General features: G+C 37.6%; 5 protein-coding genes across 8 annotated transcripts; 2 read left to right on the top strand and 3 right to left on the bottom strand.

Annotated features, from left to right (window-relative positions):
* On the top strand, positions 466 to 3898 carry LOC18769557 (WD repeat-containing protein 76). Its single transcript, XM_007204039.2, has 5 exons — positions 466 to 809; positions 896 to 1634; positions 2152 to 2558; positions 2860 to 2958; positions 3321 to 3898. Exons 1-5 carry the CDS (start codon positions 679 to 681, stop codon positions 3535 to 3537), a joined length of 1593 nt encoding a protein of 530 aa, XP_007204101.1. The 5' UTR covers positions 466 to 678; the 3' UTR covers positions 3538 to 3898.
* LOC18771277 (tubulin-folding cofactor B) lies at positions 4123 to 8210 on the bottom strand. 2 transcript variants are annotated; one of them, XM_020569416.1, is made up of 7 exons: positions 7714 to 8210; positions 7490 to 7608; positions 7249 to 7310; positions 7107 to 7160; positions 6405 to 6538; positions 5103 to 5172; positions 4123 to 4480 (listed from the first exon to the last, which is right to left on the bottom strand). In XM_020569416.1, exons 1-7 carry the CDS (start codon positions 7968 to 7970, stop codon positions 4433 to 4435), a joined length of 744 nt encoding a protein of 247 aa, XP_020425005.1. In that variant the 5' UTR covers positions 7971 to 8210; the 3' UTR covers positions 4123 to 4432. The 2 variants fall into 2 exon arrangements, with proteins under 2 accessions (XP_020425005.1, XP_007202493.1); XM_007202431.2 differs by having other exon boundaries at positions 7107 to 7148.
* LOC18769452 (HSP-interacting protein) lies at positions 8318 to 12062 on the bottom strand. Of its 2 annotated transcripts, XM_007204196.2 has the most exons (4): positions 11535 to 12062; positions 9195 to 11253; positions 8876 to 9097; positions 8318 to 8758 (listed from the first exon to the last, which is right to left on the bottom strand). In XM_007204196.2, exons 2-3 carry the CDS (start codon positions 11248 to 11250, stop codon positions 8949 to 8951), a joined length of 2205 nt encoding a protein of 734 aa, XP_007204258.1. In that variant the 5' UTR covers positions 11251 to 11253; positions 11535 to 12062; the 3' UTR covers positions 8318 to 8758; positions 8876 to 8948. The 2 variants fall into 2 exon arrangements, with proteins under 2 accessions (XP_007204258.1, XP_020425004.1); XM_020569415.1 differs by having other exon boundaries at positions 9195 to 12062.
* LOC18769019 (protein OS-9 homolog) lies at positions 13737 to 17324 on the top strand. Of its 2 annotated transcripts, XM_020569324.1 has the most exons (9): positions 13743 to 13958; positions 14132 to 14155; positions 14981 to 15057; positions 15266 to 15469; positions 15732 to 15803; positions 16343 to 16458; positions 16527 to 16593; positions 16683 to 16789; positions 16899 to 17324. In XM_020569324.1, exons 1-9 carry the CDS (start codon positions 13877 to 13879, stop codon positions 17059 to 17061), a joined length of 912 nt encoding a protein of 303 aa, XP_020424913.1. In that variant the 5' UTR covers positions 13743 to 13876; the 3' UTR covers positions 17062 to 17324. The 2 variants fall into 2 exon arrangements, with proteins under 2 accessions (XP_007202383.1, XP_020424913.1); XM_007202321.2 differs by lacking the exon at positions 14132 to 14155 and having other exon boundaries at positions 13737 to 13958.
* Positions 17711 to 22293, bottom strand: LOC18769151 (NEDD8 ultimate buster 1). The gene is made up of 11 exons (XM_020568692.1): positions 21773 to 22293; positions 20705 to 20827; positions 20496 to 20592; positions 20211 to 20246; positions 19850 to 20037; positions 19663 to 19765; positions 19151 to 19332; positions 19000 to 19077; positions 18756 to 18858; positions 18582 to 18675; positions 17711 to 18335 (listed from the first exon to the last, which is right to left on the bottom strand). The coding sequence occupies exons 1-11, from the start codon at positions 22072 to 22074 to the stop codon at positions 17983 to 17985; spliced, it is 1659 nt and encodes a 552-aa protein (XP_020424281.1). The 5' UTR covers positions 22075 to 22293; the 3' UTR covers positions 17711 to 17982.

The following is a 22723-nucleotide window of genomic DNA, read 5'->3' as shown; positions in this document are numbered from 1 at the left end:
ACTTATTTTGTAAGACATTTACAACTCCATACTTAAACTTTCAGAAAATCTACATTTTACCCCCTCCAACAGTCAGAATTGTCAGCTTAGGCTTTAATTGCCTATGTGGCTTTGAATGACTGGACTTTTTTGCTGATGTGGACAACAAAATAGTAATAAAAACTTAAAGAATAATTTAAAGTATTTAAAAACCTAAACATAAACTGACAAATAATAAAATAAACTGGGGAGAGCGTTGGCTAAAATCAAAAGAGTTTATTGTCCAGCAATAATCAAATCAATTCAGCCTCCCCATTCACCCTTGCAAATTTGCAATTGCAAAAGGCAAACCATGGATCACATTCCACACACCAATCAACGTTTTTAAGCCCTTGGGGACTTCTCTTTCTTTTTTGTTTTTTGAAGAAGCTTTTGGAGCTTAAAGACATGAAAAGAAAAAAGAGAGAAATGTGTTAGAAAGCGATTGGTCCATGGCATGAGAGTGAAAATGTTCATTCCCGCCAGTTTTTTCCCACCAATAGTCACGACATGTAGGTTTCCCCAAATCGATAGCCCCACATCCGCCTACATCAGTCCCTCCAACTTTCAAGCCCTCTTTCTCTCTGTCTCCCTCACTTTCCTCTCTGAGACTCCCATCAGTCACTCTCTCTGCATTTAGTCTTTGCATTACTCTCTCTAATGGCGTCTCCGGAACTCACAGACTATGAGCGGAAGAGGCTCGAGAACATTCGCCGAAATGACCAAATGATGGCTTCCCTCAAGCTCCATTCCATCGCTGCCCAAGTCTCTGCTTCAACCAAACGCCCAAGGTTCGCTCTCTCAATCTTTTTCTGTATGTACATGAAAATCACGATTTTCCGTAAAACCCATTGCTAATTTCTGGTTTTAATGGTAGAGCTGAGACCAAATCGTACAAAGTATGTCCGAAGAAGCAACCCAAAACCCAGACCCCAATTGTTATAAGGCGTTCTTTACGTACAAGAGGTTTACCTCCCGATGCCAAGGGCCTTAGCGATGATGCTATCGAATCCATGGTCAGGAACTCAAAATCTCCGAGCCCATCGAAAGCATCGCCTCGCGACTTGGGTCCTCTTAGTATGAGAGATGCGTATAGTGGAGCGTCGGATCGAGCTCTAATTGAAGCCCTTTTGGGCATTGCGAACAATCCCCAACTGAGTGCTTCAGTAAAAGGTGAAATTGGGAGATTTGAGGTTTCCAAAGTTGAGAATTCGAGCGGTGCCTGTGAGGGAATAGGCGGGCTTACTTCTGGTTTGATTAAGAAGGAAGAGAATGAAATTGAAAATGGTTTGAAGTTGGAGCCTTTGACTGAGGGCATAGATGGGATAACTTGCGGTTTGATTAAGAAGGAAGAGAGTGAAGTTGATAGTGGTTTAAAGTTGGAGTCTTTGACTCTGAATTCGGAGAATATAGCGCGGGTTGTGCCAGGGAGAATTACGAACGTGAGTTTTTTTCCTTGTACTAGTTCAAGTATGGTTGTGGTTGGGAATAAGTTTGGGAATGTTGGATTTTGGCATATTGATTCTAAGGAAGAGGAAGAAAGTGGGGTCTACTTGTATCGTCCACATACAGGTCCCATTTCAGGGATTTTGATTCAACAACATTGCATGTCAAAGGTAAGTTTTATCTGAATGTTTCGTGTATGGTTGTAAAAGATGGATATTTCTAATTTGATTAGTCCTTTGGTTTGTAGTTGATTACCCAAAATTCTCTTGATGGATTGGTTTGAATGTTAAGAGAGACGAATCTATATGTTTCCTGCTCCAATTGTTAAGGTTATAAAGCGACCGACTTATATATGCTTTAAAAATGTACGTTAAAGTTCTGTTATTTTCTCAGTTATGTCTGTTCACACATTAATATTGTTTACCATGCTGAACTTCTGAGAAGTAACATAAGAAATGGAGTTTGGAAATGATGCGGTAGCAACTCCCTTTGTGAATAGCACTTTATCTCAATGATAATGGGCCCTTTTTTTTGTTTCCTTTGAGGATGTATGCTTTCTACATGGGATTTTGTTATGATGATCTACTGCATGTAATGGCTAACATATGTTCATTTAAATCTTGTGATTGAGATATGTCTCAAGTTTTGATGTTAAAGCTGATATATGATTGTTGAGTTAAAATGCAGATCTTTACCAGTTGTTATGATGGATTTATCCGGTTGATGGATGCTGAGAAAGAGGTGTTTGATCTAGTATATTCCAGTGAAGAGACTATATACTCCATCTGCCAACAATCAAAGGATCCAAAATGCTTATATTTTGCTGAGGGTCATGGAGGTTTAAGTGTCTGGGATGAGAGAACAGGAAACTTCTCAAACCAGTGGCCTTTGCATGAAGACAGAATTAATTCCATAAACTTTAACTCAGAAAACTCTAACGTCATGACTACTAGTTCCACAGATGGAACAGCCTGCATCTGGGATTTGAGAAGTATTAATGCAAATAAACTCAAAACTTTAAGAACAGTTGGCCACAAAAGGGCTGTGCATTCTGCTTTCTTCTCGCCGTCTGGAAGGTCTCTAGTGACGACAAGGTGACCATATTGTGTTGTTTTAAACTTCAGTGGAATATTTTAGTTCCTGTCTGGAACATGTATGCTAGCTTTGGTTTCATTCATTTGCTTAACAAATACTGTTTGTTAATATAAGCTAAACAGTGATTTGAGAGTACAAACATTGATTTTCATTAATCACCATATGCACATTACTATGCTGTACTAGTAATGTTTCTCAAGGGTCTAATGTATCTCACGTAATGTGCATATGGTGATTAATGAAATGAGTTTAAGTTGATCTCACTTGTGGTGGGACTAATTGTCTAACCTCTTCATGCAGTATTGACAACACAGTTGGTATATCAAGTGGAGTTAATTTTGAGGACATATCAATGATATACCATGATAATCGTACTGGTAGATGGATTTCTTCGTTCAGGTATGGTTTTTACCAGATTTTGAAATGCTGATGTGACTTGCCCTCGCTTAATTCTTCTGCCTGATTTCTATCATAATCTGTTTTTCAATTATTACGTTTTCTCAGTTTTCCATTTAAAAAAGAATATCTGAGAAGTCTTTCAATTCAATTTTTCTGACTTTGGCTAGTTAGCCTTATTCCATACAATGGTAGTGATGCCAAGAGGAGATTCACCTTCTGAAAAGAAAATTGTAGTGATTGTGGATTGAATTATGTACACTACAAATTTCTTTTTTGTTGGTAGTAAAATACCAAAATACTAAATTTTGCTAGCATGAAAAAAGGGGTCGGTTTCTGACAGCTGCTATTAACACTGGAAACAGGGCAATATGGGGCTGGGACGATGAATATGTCTTCATTGGCAATATGAAAAGAGGTGTAGATGTTATCTCCCCAGTTGAAAGAAGAACAGTTTTCACTTTACAGAGCCCACACATGTCTGCAATTCCATGTAGATTTGATGTTCACCCTTTCAAAGTTGGGATGCTAGCAGGAGCCACAAGTGGAGGCCAAGTTTACATATGGACATTGGGCTGCTAGAATCGTCTAGTTAGTGAAAACATGATGAATTTTGTACCTTAAGACAACAAAGGTTCGAAATCCAGCCGTCCATGTGAGTAGAGTTTCGAAACCCTAACTACTCAATGAATATTTATGTAAACGCTCATTCGCCAATGGCTTGTACTAAAAAAAACAATTTTCTTTTGTTTTCTTATGCTTGACTAGGAGTTTTTTGTAAAAAAAAATTCTAGAACATGACCCCGTTTAGTTCGCTGATTAAACCCATTAAATCTAAGTAATGCAGGGTCTATAATATAATTAAATTTTGCAAGGGACTTGTAGCCAATTGATTAAGAGTATTAGCCTCTTCACAAGTTTTAGATTGGATTCTCGAGACTTTTATTACTGTTTTCAATAATACAATGAAGTTTTGTGATTGATGGCTAAAACAACGGCCCAACTACAGAACTAAAAGCATAATGTTCGGCCCATGTATAAGTCCAATGATTTCTTTACATCTGTTGATGGTGGGACTGAACCCCTTAAACAATCCCCTCACTCTAAACTCCTCTTTATAGCATTTCCGATTTTCAAAAGCACAAAATTAAAGAATGCAGCCCAACATAAGGAACAAATCGGCCCAGTACGCCTTAATTTGTTAAGTCAACCCAACATCATTGTTTCTTTTACTCAGAAAGCAGGAGCTTAGTGTGAGGAGCTTAGAGGGATTCAATCCCATCATCAACAAATGTGAGAAAATTAATAGACTTAAACAATGGTTTGATGGTGGGATTGAACCCCTCAAATAAGCTTCAGACTCTAAACTCCTCCCAATAATATTACAACTTGAACAATATAAGGAAACTTCAAGGCGATTGCCCCAAAAAGGTTATGTAAAAACATGAAATACATAAGTACTCTCTCTAAGACCTGCTTAGATTTCATCCTCCTCGAATGGATCTCGTTCAGGGTAGTCACCAACCTGAAATTGCATTAGTCACATTAGTCAACTCCATGAACAAGTCATGCTGGAAATACACAAAGGGTACTCAATTGACTGTTAGCAAAAAGGTTTGAAGTTAGAATTTTACAATGTTATTATTCCATCCGCTGTGAAATGAATATAAATAAACCATTTCAACTAGGTCATTAAAAGCAATTTCATTTCACATAAGACACTTTAGATGGAAAAGGTATGTGCACCAGAATGGTATATAATAATTTGTTAAGATACAGAGGAATCCAATTGCATTTAACAGTCATTGCTGACTCCACGATTTGCAATTAACCAAGTCATCATTGAGGAATAGTTCCTAAGCTAACTCCCCGCCTTAACCTTGGGTTCTTCTTCTAATGTATAACAGTAAAAGTCCCAGGGCTAAAAGGTGGGCCCCAAACTATTGTTCTGTTCGTGAAGCGGTTGAAATACCACAGATGGGTGACAACCTATGAGCTAACAGGTCATATTAAACTTTAAAACAGACACATTCCTGTTCCTTGTGAAACAGCCAATCGAACCAAACAATAATATACTCCACATCTTGATAGGAAAATCAGGAAAAAAAATCATTTTGAAGTGTTCTAGAATACAAATGCATACGAACCTTTACTTTGTCTGGCCGAACAATTCCACCATGAAGTGGGAGGCAATTGAAATATCTTGTTCCTTTCACCCTATGATATGAAGAAGAGGAATCTCAACCAAATAATATGCAGAAAAAAAGGAATGCAAATTTAAAATAGGCAATTCAAAAATGTCCACTCATGGTATAGCAAAATCACAACATGAAAGAATTTTGGTTCTATCGGATTTAGAAACATACCAAAGATCACCAACACTGTAATAGACACCAATTTCAAGAAATATAAGGTTGTATGTATGTGCAGAATTTCAGAGGAAAGACTATTCAATATTCACCAATCTTAGAAACTAGTTCAGTGACAAGAATGGCTACTGATTGGATACATACACATATAGGGTGAGCCCTAAATTCTCCAAAGCATTTAAAATTGTATAATATGAGTTTAGATTCCATTATCTTCGTAACACATAACAATTAGTGTTTCTTTTTGCTCGTAGTGCACTGTAATATAATGTTGCACTGAATGACACAAACATGATTTACCAAACCTGATAAAAGAAAGAAAGAATGAAGAAAAGCATGCTGTAACAAAACATGTACACTACTAGCTAAAAGGAAGAACAAAAATAATAAAGTAGAAGGGGAAAAAAAGTGTATCCACACTACCAGACAATATTACATGTTATCAGCCAAAACCAGATGAGAAGCATCCACCAATATAACACACACAAAACCAAGAGTCAACCAAGAATTTACTTTCTGCAGGTAAAATGAGAGTTATATATATTATTTCCTATGGGAATTTTCTCCTTGAACAAAATTTACTCATGGGAATGGAAAAAGTGTGATGTACTCAATCAAAAGATAGCAGACGTAACATATTAGCTCATAGTCTAGCTTATAGATACTAGGCTCTTTTTTTTTGAACTACTCTACTATGTTGAATCCAAAGACTTGTAATTGAAATCTGCTTTTATTTCTTAGATATTTAATACATTGACCACACACAAAAAAACAAAAACAAAACAAAAAATCACGTAAACATTCTAAGTCATGCCATTTCAAATGTATTTTGAGTATGTCTTTTACATCACTCTATGCAGGTTTCTTTTATTTGAACAAAACAATTTCTTCACATGCACTTTCTGTCCTCAACGTCTATCACTAGATGCACTCACAACAATAAATGATATTAACCTTGCTATGATTATTCTAAGGAAATGAGAAATTGTTAGGAACAACAGAACCAAGAGTATACCATTTTTATGATTGGCACATGAGATACCAAAAACAAAACATAGCATGAGTCAGGAGCTCACTTACATGCCATCATGCTTTCCCAATGGTTCATCATATTGAACTCCAATCCAGAAACCAGGAGCCAGAGATTCTGCCCGACCAACAAATTTAACAACACCTCTTTTATCCCCTGGTTGAACCTCACATCTATCTCCAACCTTCAGCATATAAAGTAGGAGAACTGAGGCAATCATGAATATTGTTTCACAATAAACAAGAAAAGAAAATGCTAGTTAACACATAATAAAATATGAGGAAGATTTTGGAGAACCAAGAATGCTTTCAACTCCTACACAAAATACAAGCGAATAAAGAAAAATGATATCAACACATATTCCTATAAAATTACAGTTCAAGTGCCATCTAGAATGCTGAAGAAAATGCCAACTGCAACTGGAAAATAATCCAGCTGAATGCTTGAAACCAACAAGGTAAAGAACAATCACCACTTAATGACACAACATTACCTCATGGAAATTTAAATGCTACAGTCTTTAAATCGTTCAGATCTTAAAAATATTAGAAAAATAATTATGTCATTTCTCGACCAAAAAACAAAAAATTTATTCATTTTTGTAGTCTGTGGATGTGCCACAAAGCTAACTCAGTCAGTAGTACACTGTTAAACTATTTAAAAAGACAAACTGAGCCTTGCAGTTCATGCTTATGACCCAATGACTACTAATACTTAAACAAAAAAGAAAGGAAAAAGGAAACAGGAAGCACCTTGATATTTACACAGAGATCTTCCATATTGTTCTCTGGTATCTGCGAACAAAACTTCATTAAACAAACTTTAAGAACATCTCAGTTTGATTTGACACTCAAAATGCATCTTAAAGGAATAAATAACATAGGTGACGCTTACTTTATTCTCAAAAGCTGACGGGTTCTGAGATGCCAATTTGTCTTTAAATTTTCTAAAAGTCCCTGAAACAAAACCACAAACATGTGATTACAAAAATAATACATAAAGAACAAATAATAACTATGCCCATTATAATCCAAACAGAAATTAAACCAACTCTCAAACAAAACTGTAAACATCTGGATTGAACTAAATACACTTTGCAAGAACTACACACATAACAATATATTGGGTAACTTACCATCTCGTTTCTCATAAGCTTCTTGGGAAATAGTGTACTTCTCCACCAACGATGTGTCCTCAAGCCACCCACCGGAGGTCACCGATGAAGGGTCAAGATCTATAACATGTAGCCGGTAGCTTTCAATTTCAAACACACACAACCAACAATAATCACAGATTTAACCAAATCACAAATAACAAGAGAGTGAGAGAGAGAGTGAGAGTGTTTGTGCGTGTACTGACCCGTCGTGCGGTGAATAGAAGCCGAGGGGCTTGGAGTTGTCGTTCAAAACGGAGACTTGGGTGTTGGCGTCGTCATACAGGTGGATCGACATGGAATCTACAGAAGTGCCGCATTTACGCCATAGCTTGTCCTTGACGTACTCCACGGAGCTCTGTAGGGAGAAGCGGATGTCGGCAGAGAAGGTCTTGAGGTTCGAATGAGTTACGCGCAACAGTACGGACTCGTCTCCTTCGATCTTCTGCAACCGAGACGCCATTTTCGTCAATGTGATAGCTGTGAGCAGCTCTACCACTTTGCTCTAATCTAAGAGCGGTGAATTAGGGTTTGGGTTTGAGATTTGATCGAGGTTGAAGAAGAATTCACAGTGAGAGATTGTGCGAGTCGTCTCACTGTTACAAAGCCAAGCTAGGTTGGGATTCTGGGAAATGGAAAGGCGTCTGCTTGATGACAATGTCGTTTGTAAATCAGGTAAAATAGACAATGTCGTTTGTACCCTACTAGATGACCAAATATTTAAGGACATTATTGACTTTCACTTCTTCATTTCACATTCTAATACAAATAAGCATCGCAACCAGGAGAAATGTTTATAACAGAAAGAAATAAGGAAGTGAGGTTTATAACAACAGTCTCTCATTAATCCAATACAAGTTTTTTCCCTAAAACACACTACTACACCAACGACCTAAAAGATGTTTAAATTACACCCCAAACTCACATCAAACTGCATCAAAATAAAACCAAAAAAAAAAAAAAAAATTCAAGAACATGCCTTCGGAATTGGATCGTAGACGCTTCAATTACAAGTACAATCTATTCTGACAGAAACTACAAGCGACGTTGATGAAGGCAGAAACTAACTAAAATGAAGACCTGCAACTTCACCTCCAATCCCCTTACGTCAAAAGAGAATGAAAAAATTTTGCTTTCTGAACAGCTACAACTCACAATAAAATTTTGAATCACAACTATCCACTGTTTGTAAAACTAAGTGGCCATAGCTAAAAGCCTGAAAAGTACTTTACAGGGCAGTAGCAAGAAAACCTGCAAAAGAAACAAGCCCTTTGATGATTAATTCTAAAATGACTTTGTACATGAAATTTTAACCATGACACAAAAAGCAAATGGAAAGAGAAATGGACAAACTCAACTCATGCCTACCTCAATGTGCAGGATTATATGCTCCAATCCATGGCGTCAGGGCAGTAAAAGTGTGTCTATCCAATGCTAATTTTCAAGCATGATCCAAGGCATAATAAATTCGGGAAGCTCGTCTTCGAAGTAATGGCTCCAACCGGAATGATGGAATTCCACTCTGCCACTTTTTCGCTTCATGCATCTCATTCCATGCTTGTACTATCTCATCAATTTTGAATCCCATACCTGTACAGAAAAATGAGCAATTAAACGTCTAAGCTAGTTAAAGAAATGGCAGCAGTAGACCATTAGTTTCAGAGTGCAAAACTTTGAATTGTGTCACCTTCCAATGCATTATCATTTGAAGAGTGGTTTTTAACCATCACAGCTATATCAGTGGGAGAAGCCCCAGCAAGTCCAAATTTTTCAACTGCAACTTCCAAACATTCGTGCCATACAGGTAGCCCTAATTTGAATTCCACAATAGATCGCTCATAGAGCATGGTGCCCCATAGGAGATTTATCTGACACCTCATGCTTGTAGCCTGGTCTGCAGCTTCATGTTCTGATATGTCTCTGAAAATTCCATCCAAACCCATTTTCTGCAACTGGGATTTAACACTACTTGGACTGGAGAGTTCGCTAAGACGCTGCTCTTCCAATTCCTCCCACAGCTGCATGCCTTTTTCCATATTGTCTTCAGCATAGTTATAAAGTCGTAGAACCTCTGTCGAAGGCCACGTCTCCAAATCAGCATTGCTGCTAATTGCATAATACCAAGAAAGTTTTGCCTGTTCAAACTGCTGCTGCCCAAGGGCCAGATAGCCTTCATAGAAGTCTGGTTTTATCTGCAGCGCTTCTTCATATCTCCTTCCTGCTTCAATGTATTCTTTTTGTGCCCAATCATGTGCACTTTGGATATTTGAAATGATTGATTCCTTTGAAGAATCTTCTGTGAAATACACCTTCTTCCTTGCCCTGGCCATGTGAACATTTCCCCAGTTGAACAATGCTAAAGCTCCCATTTCTTGAAACTTCTCTCCTGCTATGTCAAAAAGGTCTTGGGCTTCTTCACTTGTAACTGTCTCCTCCATAGCCTCAGAATAAAGCTTCACTCCAAGTTCATGAAGATCCAAGTATGCATCAGATTCAATCCCAGCATAGTTCTTGAACAGCTGAGCAAAATGGATTATCCAATCCTCAACGCAAGGGGACCCCTTCATATCCTTCTGTTTTACCACGCTACCATTCTCGGCTACCTTATTTTGCTGTACATCAAGCTTGTGTGCTTCAATTTCCAGTTTCTCAAAGAATGGATCCTGCTCAGGGTTAACTTCCACTACGTAAAGCCTGACAGAGCCTTCTGATTCTGCTGATCCTTCAGCCCACCTCAGCTCTTCATTACTAGTGATTGTAACCAAATCACCTTCTTGGTCTCTATATTTGATGAGAACTGCTCTTGAGCTAGGAAACCGATCACGGACTACCTCTCTCAGTTGCAGGAGGGTGCAATTAACTGGCAACTGAGCCCATCTTATATCCTCTCCAAATACCAATTTCACACTTCTTTTAGGCACTTCTTCCTTTGGACTACTGATTTTCTCCTCCACAACTACCTTGACCTCTGCCTTCTTTTCCTCAGCTATTTCCACAGCCTTCTTTTCTTCAGCTATTTGCACAGCCTTCACTTCCTCAGCTATGTCCAGAGCCTTCTTTTCCTCAATCTTGTCCTCGGTCTTCTCCTCAATATTGTCGTCAGCCTTCTTCTCTTCATCCTTGTTGCCCTTCTTTTTCCGATTCTTCAATTTCATTACTTTCCCTGGTAGTAAAGCATGAGTTGGTTCAACATAATCTGGAGGCAGCTCAATTACTGTGTCATTCACCCTCAATCCCTTCTTCTCAAGTACACTCTTCACTCTTTCTGCAACCTCTGTTGCCATGATATTGTTTGGCTCCATGCTCAAAACAGTACCAACATCTCTCAGAGCCAAATCCAACCTATTCAAAGCCTCATAACACTTGGCCCGCTTCAACAGCGCCTTACTGTACTTAGGTGTGACTTCAAGAGCCAAATTACACTCATTGATAGCCTTGGGGTACTCACTCAGGCCCATCTGCATATAGCAGGCGGCCATGTTACTCCTAAGATAGGATACATCGATATGATTTCGTGGAAGCAACTTGAGGGCTTTCTCATATTTCAACATAGCTCCTTCATGGTCCCTCTTCTGAAACAACTTGTTCCCCTCGTCCTTCAGTTCTTGAGACATTGCAATGAAAACTGCTGTGTCCTTATCATAGGCTTTTGGGCTATTATCCCCAGTTTTGCTTTGATTTGGAGCATCACCTGATTTTTCTCCTGCACTCTTCTTCTTTTTTCCACCTTGCTTCCGCATCATGCACTCAACAATTCATACAAAATGTTTGAGCCAGAAAGAAAACTAATACCTAATCTAACTACAGGCCTGAATGCTCAAAAACCAAGTAGCTGATCCAATTAAGTAAACAAGAAAACCAACAACTTATTGCAACCAAGTCCTTTACAGGAGAAAAAGCAACCCAAGCCCAAAAGACAATTCAATACAAAATCTAAACTTCTAGTTTCCAATAAGTATACTTTGAAAACAGATCCTCACAATTCAATCGTGTATTAATACAACAAATCAGAAAAAGACAAGCATACCAGAAGTAAAGCTCTTTTCCCAGAAACGAATTCCACCCAAGACCTCCTATTGTGGGCTGAATTGCTATGAAAGAAGTTCAAAATCTGGAGCTACTCCCTTGAAGCTCAACTGGATTTTCTTTCAGCATAATTTCAAGACACCACAAACTCAGAACACGAATTCCCTTCCCTCTAAATCAGGATTTGTTACTGCCCATCCAATAATAAACAAATCCCAATTCAGAGAGAAGCAACTGACGCTTTGCAAAACCAAAATTGTCGTTCTTTTTTCAGCAGAAAAACAAGATTTTGGTGAGAGACAGAGAGATAGAGAGATAAGGAGAGAAACTTATCTGGGAAATGAATTCTCGAGAAGAGGCTCCGGGTTTCACAGGAGAAGCTCAGACGAGAAAATGAGATAAAATCTGTGGCTGAATGTGATGTCAGGAATGGAAGGAAAAAACCCGTCCAATGTCCGTTGGCTCCTTGGTGATGTGTAGAGAAGATTTTCACTGCTTAACGTAAACGCCACAAAAGAAGAGAAGATTCTGATAAATTTTAATTTCTTTTTTTGTTTTCATTAATATATTATCAAAACTAAAAAGAAGTAATGTTTAATATGGTGGGACCCCCGTTTCCGTGAATTCCAAGTTTCTTGGGGATTTTCGTTTAGACATGGATCCGTTTGCCACTTCAAGAGCCATCTGTTTGTGAGCTGCTTGGGTTTGCAGTTGGCTTCTGTTTGTCTGTTAGTTTTCTTCTACCTCCTTTTTTTTTTTTTTTTTTTTTTTTTTTGCATTTGGATTGGGTGTATAGATTTTATGCTAAAATATATAAAATACAACAAACAAAAAAAGTCACCTTAACATCAGATTTCCATGTTCTAAATTTATGTAGTTCAACATGAAAAATATATATATATACAAAAATGACTGTACCATTTTCTAATAATTAAGAGAAAAATAAAAAATATTGAGCAGTATCTAGGAAGATAAAACACATTAATCTAGAAGAAAAATCTGGCAATAGTAATTCCAAGAGAAAATGTATACAAGTGGGGAAACAGAGGGCATATAAAAAGATAATGTAAACAAACTGAAAACCAGAGGGGATAAATATTTAGTGGAATTTGGAAACCCATAGAAAATGTATATATTCAATCAAGTGGTTGTGTGGGACCATTGTCATCTAGCTACCAATGACTGTTTGCCACGTGGCTATTTGGGCATGTGAAAAAAAGTATGGCGAGAACTATTCAACTGCCTGCCAATCGCAAAGTAAAGCAAACTGCAGCGGGTCAGAAAGACAGCCTGTTCGGAAAACTGAAAAAAGGTGGACTCGTGGACTTTTACAATGCGTGGCATGTATTCCAAGCCACCTCCCACCACCGCCAGCTTTTTGAGGATGTGGTTGTTTACCTTGTTGTGTTTTGTTTAATTTTTGCTGTAAATCTAGTCAACAGATTATTTCAAACTTGCTGAAATTTTTGTTAATTATAAATTTATAATACCATCATTTATCACATTATTTGAGACATAAATATGTTAGTGTTCATATTTTTTTTTTCCTCACAATTTAACAGTTGATGATAAGAAAATATGGTTACCAGACTATATATAGGTGATTTGAATACAAAAAAGCTTTTGTTTATCATGAAATATAACGTTCGTGTTTTTGTCTACTTATTTTAATGTAGATAAAACTGAGGATCCCTTGGACAATCTTGTTGTGCTCAAGTTCAATGGAGCTTTGGGTAATACATTACTTCTTTTGTTTGAAAACCTTTATATTGACTATGATATTTTTTAGTTTCCTCTAATATCTTACATATTTAAACGATTGATATCAACACAAGTTTTTCTTTACATCATAGTATATTTTTGAAAGTTTTTGTATCTATAATTCTTATGGTCGTTAATATTTAGTTATTACCAACTACAAATTATCATGTAAAAGTTATTGAAAAACATTTTATTATGATAAATCCATATCGTGTAAAAGTTGTTGACAATCACCAAGCCTAACCAACCAACTTGAATTTGGATAAATGCTAAAGCCCAACCCAATCCAACCTTCTAAAAGAAGAGGTTGGGCTTTGCAGCCCTACAATTGCCACGTCAACTCAGTCATGTCCACTGTGTCAAAATTACAAGTGGGCACATTACGCGGCGTCCATTTATTGGCTAGTCTGCGTGGAGGTGTTAAAACAACCACAACAGTTTAGCTGCATCACTTATTCTTCTTCTTCTTCTGTGTTCTTCGTCTTCTTCATTGACGTAGCAATAGCCAAGGTTTAATACCTCTCCCCTTTTCTAACTTCTCTTTTGAGACTTTTTTTTTTTCTTCTCAAAAGGAACAAAAATATGAAGTTGGTAGTGTTTATTACTCAACTGTACGTTCTGTGCCACCTTGTCTTGGCCGATCAGATCTTCCCAGCTCACCTAGGTAATTACCCACTTCTCAAATCCATCTATTTCCCTCTCATATTTGCATAATTTCATTTTTTTCATGGCTGAAATCTAAAACCCATCTTTGTTTTAGTGACACCCTTCCTTCTTTGATACAAAATCATGTCTTGCTTACCCAATTTAAATAGTTTTTTTTTTTTGGGTATCAAGGGAGCGGAAGCCCAGAATTTTTCAGTAAGTTTATCAACTACATGCATATATATATATATATATATAAGCGTGTGTGTATTTGGTTTTTTAGTGTTACATCAATCGTTGTTAATCAGATGCTGAGCTTGAAAACATTGGTGGAATTTGAAAGGTGTTTGCACTTGAGCCTTGATTCTGAGGCTTAATGGTTCATATATAGGTTTCTGGAATAACGTAAATTTGACGAATTTTCAGCTCAGCTGAGATTATTAACGGGATGATCAATTTGTATTGCTATAGGACTGCATAGAGATTTCTATTGGCTTGGCCATACTTCAAATTAAACCACATTGAATTGCTTTAAGTTAAGCTTAATTATTTAAATTTGTACGTAAAGTTACAGCTTCTAGCTTAGTTAAATTAGTTTAGTTTGAAAGCAGTTGAAGGGGTCGTAAGCTTGTTTAGCCTTTAGTCTGAAGGGCCAAACTTTGTTGTCATCAATTAGTAGGGACTGGAATCGGGTTGAGAACGGGTAGTTTGTGGAAGGCACTTTATTGGCAAACAAAGTATCACTGAAAAAAGTTTGAGTTGCCAAAAGGATTGTTCTTACATATGCTGAAGTGATTCAGCTGTAGTCAGGTCAGCGTTGAAACTGACTGTAGATTCTAGCGTGAGTAGGAATCTGTGTCTGTGATTTTAGGACCTTTTGTAATGCAATCACGATCTTTACATGAGGATAATCATCTTGTTCTAGCTTTATTTTTAGGTACAATTAGAAACTATTTTATTTATCTAATTTGTTTGTTAAATTTGATATCTTTTACTGCAAAATAAATTTTTTTTTTTTTTTTTCCATCTATTGATGAGCAGGTGGCACATTTAGTCGCAGCTCTCGTGAACCAAAATACAAGATTGAATTCCATCCTGAAGACTCACCTTTTCATCCTGTAAGCTAAGATTGTATTTTTATTTATTTAGTTTTACTTGTATTTATTGTTTGTTCCTATATGTATGTGGTTGTTATATTTTGATGCTTTGAAACTTCCCCGCCCCAAAAAGGAAAAAAAAAAAAAATTCTTTAGAATAAAAAAGTACATATAAACATTGATCCTCCTCAAACCATGTTGATCTAATAATTGGGTACAAATATTGCAGGAGGATGGTCAAGAGTCTGTGGTTATGCCAAATGACAATGGACAAAATTTTATATGTTATTTGCCTAAGGTGGAGGAAGCCAAGAGTGGGAAGCAAGTCCTTCAGCATAATATAAGCAGCGTGATTGTGGAAACTGAGAAACGAGTTAAGATGAAGACACCAGATGAGCTGCTTGAAGTACTCAGGGAAGAATGCTTTATCAGAGTAAGATTTGTGACATTAAAACTGTCTTCAATTCGTCCCATGGTTTTGTAGCACATAAATATTTTTCTTCTTACAATTAATTTAGAAAAGCAACACATCTATTATTTTGGTTTTTATAATTAGATCAAATCTGGTGAGGGCGCCTATGTGTAAATTCCCTTTACTGTTGCTCATAGTTATGTAACCTATAAAACTACATTAGTAACCAGGTGATTATGCATTTACTGTACATTATGCTAACATAACCAACTCCTTTATGCAGCAAGAGGGTTGGTGGTCATATGAGTTTTGCTATCAGAAGAGATTACGGCAAATTCATTTGGAAGATGAGAAGGTATTCTCCCATGTCCCTCTCAAATGCTCACTTTAAAATATAATATACTTCTATTGTTAGTTCTATTTTCTGATGCTTCTTTTGAAATATGTTATCCGCAGTATAACTGTATATAATGAGAGGAAGAGAACTAATATGCCTCAAGTGTGTTAATAAGTACTACATTTATCAAGATGGTCTTGGGCTTTAATGTAGTGTTGGCACACTGTATTTGATGCATTCCCGTAAGTGATTAACTACTTAAGTATTAGGGTTGGTCCTGGTTGGGTAATCCTGCCTGTTCAATGTGTTTTTGTTCCTCCATCCTTGTAGTGGTTATAGTGTTATACGTAGTAGTTGCTGTGGTACAGGTAGTGCAGACATCGGTCAATTTCTTACATTGGTTTTCTTTTCCAATTTTTCAGGAATTAAAACCAGTTGCATTAGCATTATTATCGTCATCTTTTTAGATATTCTCATTTCTCGTTGGAACACTTTCAGACCAATTGAAACCCGATAATATTAACCATGTAATTGGCTATTTTCGTCTCTTATTACAGGTGGTTCAGGAATTTATTCTGGGTATATATGATGCAGAGGCCACTGCTGCTGTCAACCAGAATCTTTCTGACATATCTAGACTTAAAGATCCACGCTCAAAAGATGCATACCAAAGGTATGATTTTGTCTTTATGAAAATGCGTTAGATTGAGTACAGTTCATCAAATTGCACGGTTCATATAGGTATCATGCTCACCAATATACAAATGGGACTACATGTGATCTTACAGACCAACAACGGGCGACTGAGGTATTAAGTTATTAATTTATATATATAATGTAGTTTTTAATTTCCTTTTGCATCTTTTCTTGCCGCCCTTACGTTGTATGCATTTGCAGGTGAGATTTGTGTGCTCAGAGGGCATAGCTATGATTAATTCAATTACAGAGATAGCCACTTGCAAGTATGCAGTTACAATTCAGTGCCCCACACTTTGCAAGCACCCGTGAGTCTCCGTCCCTTCCCCTCCCTCCCCCACTCTGTTATGTTTTGTGCACATCTTTTTTGTGGTGTTATGTTACTAGTTGCTCTAATGACTAGCTTTGACCCAACAGAGCATTCCTGGCAGAGAGACCAGTATGGCAGGCCATTAACTGTAATGTGCTTCCCAAGGATTACAAGGAAACCAAAGCAGAGGAAGAATCTAATATCAAGCAGATAGTTTTGGGCGCAGACACAGACAGTGAATCTCCATCTAATGATGTTTCAGATGATTAACAATATATTGATTCGCAGAATCTTTGTGAATACCAGTGATAGTCAACCTAATGTATTCTTGTATCTTCTGATTTCTTTTGCATTTCCCACAACATAGAAACATATTCCCATTTCCTCTATAACGTTGTTGTCCCTTTAGGAGAAAGGATGTTTTTTTCTTCTACTCCGTTTACTCTGCAGGATTTCGAAGAAGTTGAAGCTGTTGGGACCAAATAAAAAACATTACATATATTCCACAAGCCTTGAAATTTATTTACCCTAAAGTTCAGTGTATTATTTGGCCCTCTCAAATTCTCACACATGCCTTTTGCCCTCGAAAGCAAACCAACCGTAGAAACCAATTCTGAAACTCACTTTTACCCCAAATAAGCAGCTTTCCGACATCAGAGATGGAAAAGAGCTTACAACGTAAGGACATGTTAATGTCACAGCTGGCAAGCCATCTCAAAGAAAAAAGTTGTCGAAAAACAAGTTAGAATTGACATAACAAAACAAAATGCTTTATTAGTTATACTAATTTGGTACTTAATCGATTTCAAAATATATTTTTTGGTTACAATTTCAAGATAACTTTCAATTTTGTACAATCTTACATTTAAAAACTGAAATCACATTCTCAATATTATGCGAAGTTTACTCTAAGAAATGGTTATAGATAAAAACTAGCGATTTGCATTGAGGACGATTGGGCTACACGAACGACCTGTCAAAAAAGTGTTAGATGTCGTTGGGATAAACGACAGATTTATAGCAGCACTAATTATCCGGAATGCCAATGGTAACTGTAGTGCCATCACCACAACTAAATCTAACGCCTACACTGTTTTCATATACACCATTCATTATATATAATTTACATAGAATCTGCCTTGCTTATTATCAGAGTTGTGCTCTTCTCATTGGGAAGATGATGCTCTCTCACTATTTGCCTGCCGAGTCCAGCAGAGCCAAATACTCGTTTATGGCTTCACCTTCTTTGGTAACTTCAAGGTCATAGTCCGATAAAGCATCTCCTTGCGCTAGTTCTCCAGCAAGTTCATCTTCCATCTCAGCATCACGGTCTCCTACTTCACCAGCAGTTGATGGACCTCCAACTTCACCATTTTGATCAACGTTATTATTCAGCATTGAAACAAGAGAATTTGCAATGTCATTAGCAGCGTCAGTCGGGATATTGTTGCTAGCAGCATTTGTGGGGTTTCCTGCATTTTCTGAGAGCAACTGATGCAATACTTGCTCCATCGTTCCCCCAGCAGCCTGGAAAGCTTCAACCACTGCATACCAAGTTTAACATCAGAGCCTAGCTACTTCTCAACCTCATGGAATAGTAAGGAATTGGACATTACTTTCTGACGATGGTAACAGTTTAGGACAAAGTTCGATAAAAATAAAATTGTGAGGGTGATTTGGCCAATAATAGCTCTAAATAATAACAGGTAAAGTCTGTGTCTCAGAGAGATAGCGGGGTGTCTAGGGAATCTCTGTAAAACATGCTCTGCAAACAGGCCTTTGACAAGTACCTCTTGATCTTTCGAAGCCCATGCCTACAAGCGCTTCAACTGAAGTATTAACTGCTTGGCTCTGTCGTTTCCTTTTCCTTGACTCAATATATACCTACAGGTCAGACAAAGTTAGTAATGTTGAAAATGTCTCATTAAATTAAAATAATAATTATATAGAAATACACAGGTGACCTGTATGGAGGAATTAGTTTCTGGATTGGTCAAATCATCCAATGCCTTCTCAGCGTCATTCTCATTTCTTCTAAGCGCTTCAGCAGCAAGCTCCTTCTCAAAACTGCAAAGTCAAGCAACTCATAGAATGACCAATGACAGGAGCTCATGTTTATGGACATAAATTATCCAGTGAACCATCATTTTGAAACAAGCATGCCCTTCAAATTAAAGAATGATGAACAACTTGTCTTGGCTTGCTTACCCAATGGAGACCAATTGATTCAATTTCTGGAGATCCACAGCTTTCTTCAAAGGCGTTGTCCCATACTTCTTTTGCTCCCTGCCAATTTGTTTGTTTAAGTAACAGTACAGACAGAAACTCAAAGAAAAATCGATCTTAGAAAGGCACCCACATAATTTCATCTCGCTGGCGAATATCTTCTTCCCGTTTTTGGGCTCTCTTAGCCTTCTGCTCAACAAGAAAATCAACAGCAGTAGAAACATCTTGATTGCTAATCCGCAATGCCCTTTTTGCATCTCGTTCTCTAAACCCCATGCTCATAACAAGTGATAGGGCTTCATCTGGCACCTGTAGCTGGTATCAACAACCAAAAATGTACTCAGGTGCAGTTGCAACATAGATGTAGAGATGGTAGGTTACTTGGATCTTGTTGAAAACTACTGGCATCACCCAGAAAAGTGAGAGATCAGGAATATCAGCATACCACACTTCAATTCTGTGGAGATTTAAATAATTTCTTTTCTTTTTTGAATTCGAGCACTTTGCAGATGGAATTTCAAACATGGTGTGGCAGTTCAGAAATAATTGACTGAAAAGTTTCAGGGCAACTTATGCATACAGAGTTCCAAAACAACCTAGCCAGACAAAGCTAATCCTTGGCACCTTCCTTGTAATTGAACTAACCTGGGTGAATTTTCCTTGTGCAGAAGCTAGCACCTTCCTTGATTTCTCAAACTGACCACTGTGATACGCCACCACCCCTTCCAGCAGCTCCAGTCTCAAATATCTATGATGAGAAAACGAAAAAGTGATTAGACCAAAATTATCCTGAGTCGTTCCGAGGAACATGCCTAGCAGTAAAAGTACTCACAGTGCAAGCTCTGGGAAGCGGCCTGCCTGAAGGAGTCTGACACGAGAAGAGTCCTTTCCATGAGCTCGTTCAATTCCTTCTCTGGCTTTCTCAAGGCGAACTCCTGCCACTGAGAGCCAGCTGATGTCTCGGAGCATGAAATAGCACCAAACCATATCGATTTGCAGTATTGGAGGATTGTCAACAAGCTGAAAAGAAGTATGCGGTCAAACAGAAAAGGATATTATACAATGATATTGAAGTATATCTATGAAAGAGAAATGAATCTTGAGATATTTTAATGGTCAAAGTTACATGGAGGCCACATGGAACTTGACAACAATATAGTGATAATGATAAATCTTCAATATGGCTCACTCACCTCTATAACCTTCGGGTCAGAAAGAGAGAAAGCCTCCTACAATAATGAAATAACCACACATGGATTAAGCAACACTCCTAGTCACAGAATCTTTTCTGGCTACATACTTCAATATATAATAATTTGTTTACTACAGAAACATGTCCAAAACTGATATAACTAGCATTGCCATGGCATAAGCCATATCACATGAGATATTAGGCCATCAAATCTAAAGATATCTTTTATCCCAGGGTTACAGATCATATATTAAATTATCAATTGCAACAGGCACTAGGAACTGACCTCTCCCATGGCAAGCACTTCTAATGCATCTTTATAATTTTGTCTTTTAATTAGTTGTTTTCCATTTGTATGAAGCATCAGGCCCATCATGATTGCCCTGACAAATGACAGTTCAAATCTTTAAAATTAAAATGTGACTGTACATTAAACTTATCACAAAAGGAAGTACGTGCTTGGATCAATTCTTGAAACCTAATTATCTATCATACCGCTGATCAGTCTCAGATCCCAACTGTACTTTCTTTCCGCTTTGATCTTCAAGTACTATATTGAAGTCTTCAATCGGCAATGAACCATCTGCATGTCTCTTGGCCAATGCAGTGGCAGCTGCCCTATTAAGGTAATAGGTACATAACCAAGTTAAAAGTGGAACAAAGACATAAACAAATCAATAATATAGGCCAAAATGTGCTATGCCCCGCTGATATAACAATCGGGGACCATTATCAGTGCCAGATGATAGAGGATCACTAAGTCAATAACCTCCTTATTGGAAGGTATTTCACTACCTCTAGCTCAATCAAAGCTCAAAAATGTTCACTATTTTACTAGGTCCAAACCTGCATTCTCAAGAATAAAGCAGCCTATATATCCCCAGTTAAGGCACTGTTTACAAACTCTATAATATTGGTGCATCCAATCTTTAATTGGGTAAATATGGAAGCGCATGATCCGAAAGCATAGTGGTTACAGTTGCTGGTATTTGCGAGGGACTCATTAGCTTGAATAGGAAGAAGCAGAAGAAGAAGAAGAAGAAGGAGGCTGATTTTGGATAAAATTTATACCTTTTTGACTACCAAACACCATAAACTCACAAAATGGTGATTCAAATTTTCTTTTTGACAGAATCCTCAATAACCAAAGAAAGACAAGATGAAAACACCAAGAGGGAAACAATCTTCAGAAGTTCACTGATATTTCAGTTCAGTTTTCGCATAAAAGTGCTTTAGCAATTCAGCTCCAAAATCATATTGTCCCTTTCCAAAATCATAGTGATTTTCGTTTTCCATAAAAAATAACAAGATGAATTAAATTCAAACAGAATTTGCTCCCGAAACAAAATACACGAAATAGATAGTTCGGAAGAACCAATAGCTAAAAAGAAAACCACAGATATATAACAACCGATTCACAATGAACGGATTCTATTATCAAATTAACTAATATAAGAACATTCTTCGTCAAAGGTCTGTGCTTTTATAAAAATTGAACAAACCTATGATCGAGAAATTAAAACGAACTGCAAAAGCCAAAAAGAAATAAAGTGAAAGACTCACTTGACTCGAGCCAGTCTGCGAGAGCGTTCGTCTTCAGCCAGCAACTCCTCCTTCAAAGACTTGCCCTCTTCAGCACATACCCGACTAGCAAGAATCTTGGCGTTGTTCTTGATACCCAATTGGGCCAACTTCTCGTTTCCATCGCCGTCTTTCAAGACTCTTCCTGCGCATATCAAATTGATTGAGTTGCTCTCACAGTTTGATCGCTTTGCAACCTCTTCTCTCAACATGGGTACGGTCCAATCCTCCAATTCAACCTCCAGCACACCCGCCCATGTCCCTGCAATCTTTAGCTTCGCCATAAGCAACACAGAGAGGGCTTAGGACAATCTGGGGCTTTCGAAGAAGACGGAAACCGGGTTTATAATATAGAAAATTTCTTGTTCATCAAGGCTTAAACTTTCCACCTTGGTTTTGTGTTGGAGCGGACAGAGTATATAAAGATGGGACTTTACTTTGTATAAAGCTACAAATATTAGATATTAGAAGGGGGAAAATGAAATATTAAGACGAAGGAAGAGAAGAAAAAGTTGGTCTCTAATTCTTGTATTTAAATGGACAGATGGAGAAGGTATATTGGTGTATTATATGCTCTCAGTTTTCATTCACAGTTTTAAATCGGAGTTTTTCTAAAGGAAAATGCTAGGGAGACCAACTTTAGATACCAGGAACTAGGATTTGTTTTCTCCTCTGCTTGTTCTACTCTCTTTAGATCTGCCTGATTCATAAGAAGGAACTGTGTTTACTTGCTTCTCTTCATGGAGTGCTGCCCTTGGTGCTGAGCATTTCCTCGATGTTGTCTGATCGTCTGTTAAATCAAGCTGAGACCGCCCCTTGGGATTGGGTAGCAGATCTTCTGATGTGTGGGCGGAGGTGATGGCATTGATCTTGTCGATCCATGGGCTTCCCAGAATGGCCATTGTAGGGGGAGACTTCGTCAATGACCATGAA

Source organism: Prunus persica, chromosome G7 (genome assembly GCF_000346465.2).
Source record: "Prunus persica cultivar Lovell chromosome G7, Prunus_persica_NCBIv2, whole genome shotgun sequence".
Classification (NCBI taxonomy): Eukaryota; Viridiplantae; Streptophyta; class Magnoliopsida; order Rosales; family Rosaceae; genus Prunus; species Prunus persica.
Note: the sequence above shows the minus strand (reverse complement) of the source record. Positions and strands in the feature narration are given on the sequence as shown.

Coding starts and splice junctions, on each gene's coding strand:
- LOC18769151 (XM_020568692.1), bottom strand. CDS start 22,074: ATGGCGAAGCTAAAGATTGCAGGGACATGGGCGGGTGTGCTGGAGGTT. Junction 20,828..21,772: donor CGCAGACTGGCTCGAGTCAA/GTGAGTCTTTCA, acceptor TTACCTTAATAG/GGCAGCTGCCACTGCATTGG. Junction 19,766..19,849: donor CGCTTCCCAGAGCTTGCACT/GTGAGTACTTTT, acceptor TTCTCATCATAG/ATATTTGAGACTGGAGCTGC.
- LOC18771277 (XM_020569416.1), bottom strand. CDS start 7,970: ATGGCGTCTCGGTTGCAGAAGATCGAAGGAGACGAGTCCGTACTGTTG. Junction 7,311..7,489: donor AGCTTATGAGAAACGAGATG/GTAAGTTACCCA, acceptor GTTTTGTTTCAG/GGACTTTTAGAAAATTTAAA. Junction 7,161..7,248: donor CGTCAGCTTTTGAGAATAAA/GTAAGCGTCACC, acceptor TGTTTAATGAAG/TTTTGTTCGCAGATACCAGA.
- LOC18769557 (XM_007204039.2), top strand. CDS start 679: ATGGCGTCTCCGGAACTCACAGACTATGAGCGGAAGAGGCTCGAGAAC. Junction 810..895: donor GCTTCAACCAAACGCCCAAG/GTTCGCTCTCTC, acceptor TTTTAATGGTAG/AGCTGAGACCAAATCGTACA. Junction 2,559..2,859: donor AGGTCTCTAGTGACGACAAG/GTGACCATATTG, acceptor CTCTTCATGCAG/TATTGACAACACAGTTGGTA.
- LOC18769452 (XM_020569415.1), bottom strand. CDS start 11,250: ATGATGCGGAAGCAAGGTGGAAAAAAGAAGAAGAGTGCAGGAGAAAAA. Junction 9,098..9,194: donor AAATGATAATGCATTGGAAG/GTGACACAATTC, acceptor TTTTCTGTACAG/GTATGGGATTCAAAATTGAT.
- LOC18769019 (XM_020569324.1), top strand. CDS start 13,877: ATGAAGTTGGTAGTGTTTATTACTCAACTGTACGTTCTGTGCCACCTT. Junction 15,804..16,342: donor TTCATTTGGAAGATGAGAAG/GTATTCTCCCAT, acceptor CTCTTATTACAG/GTGGTTCAGGAATTTATTCT. Junction 16,594..16,682: donor ACCAACAACGGGCGACTGAG/GTATTAAGTTAT, acceptor ATGCATTTGCAG/GTGAGATTTGTGTGCTCAGA.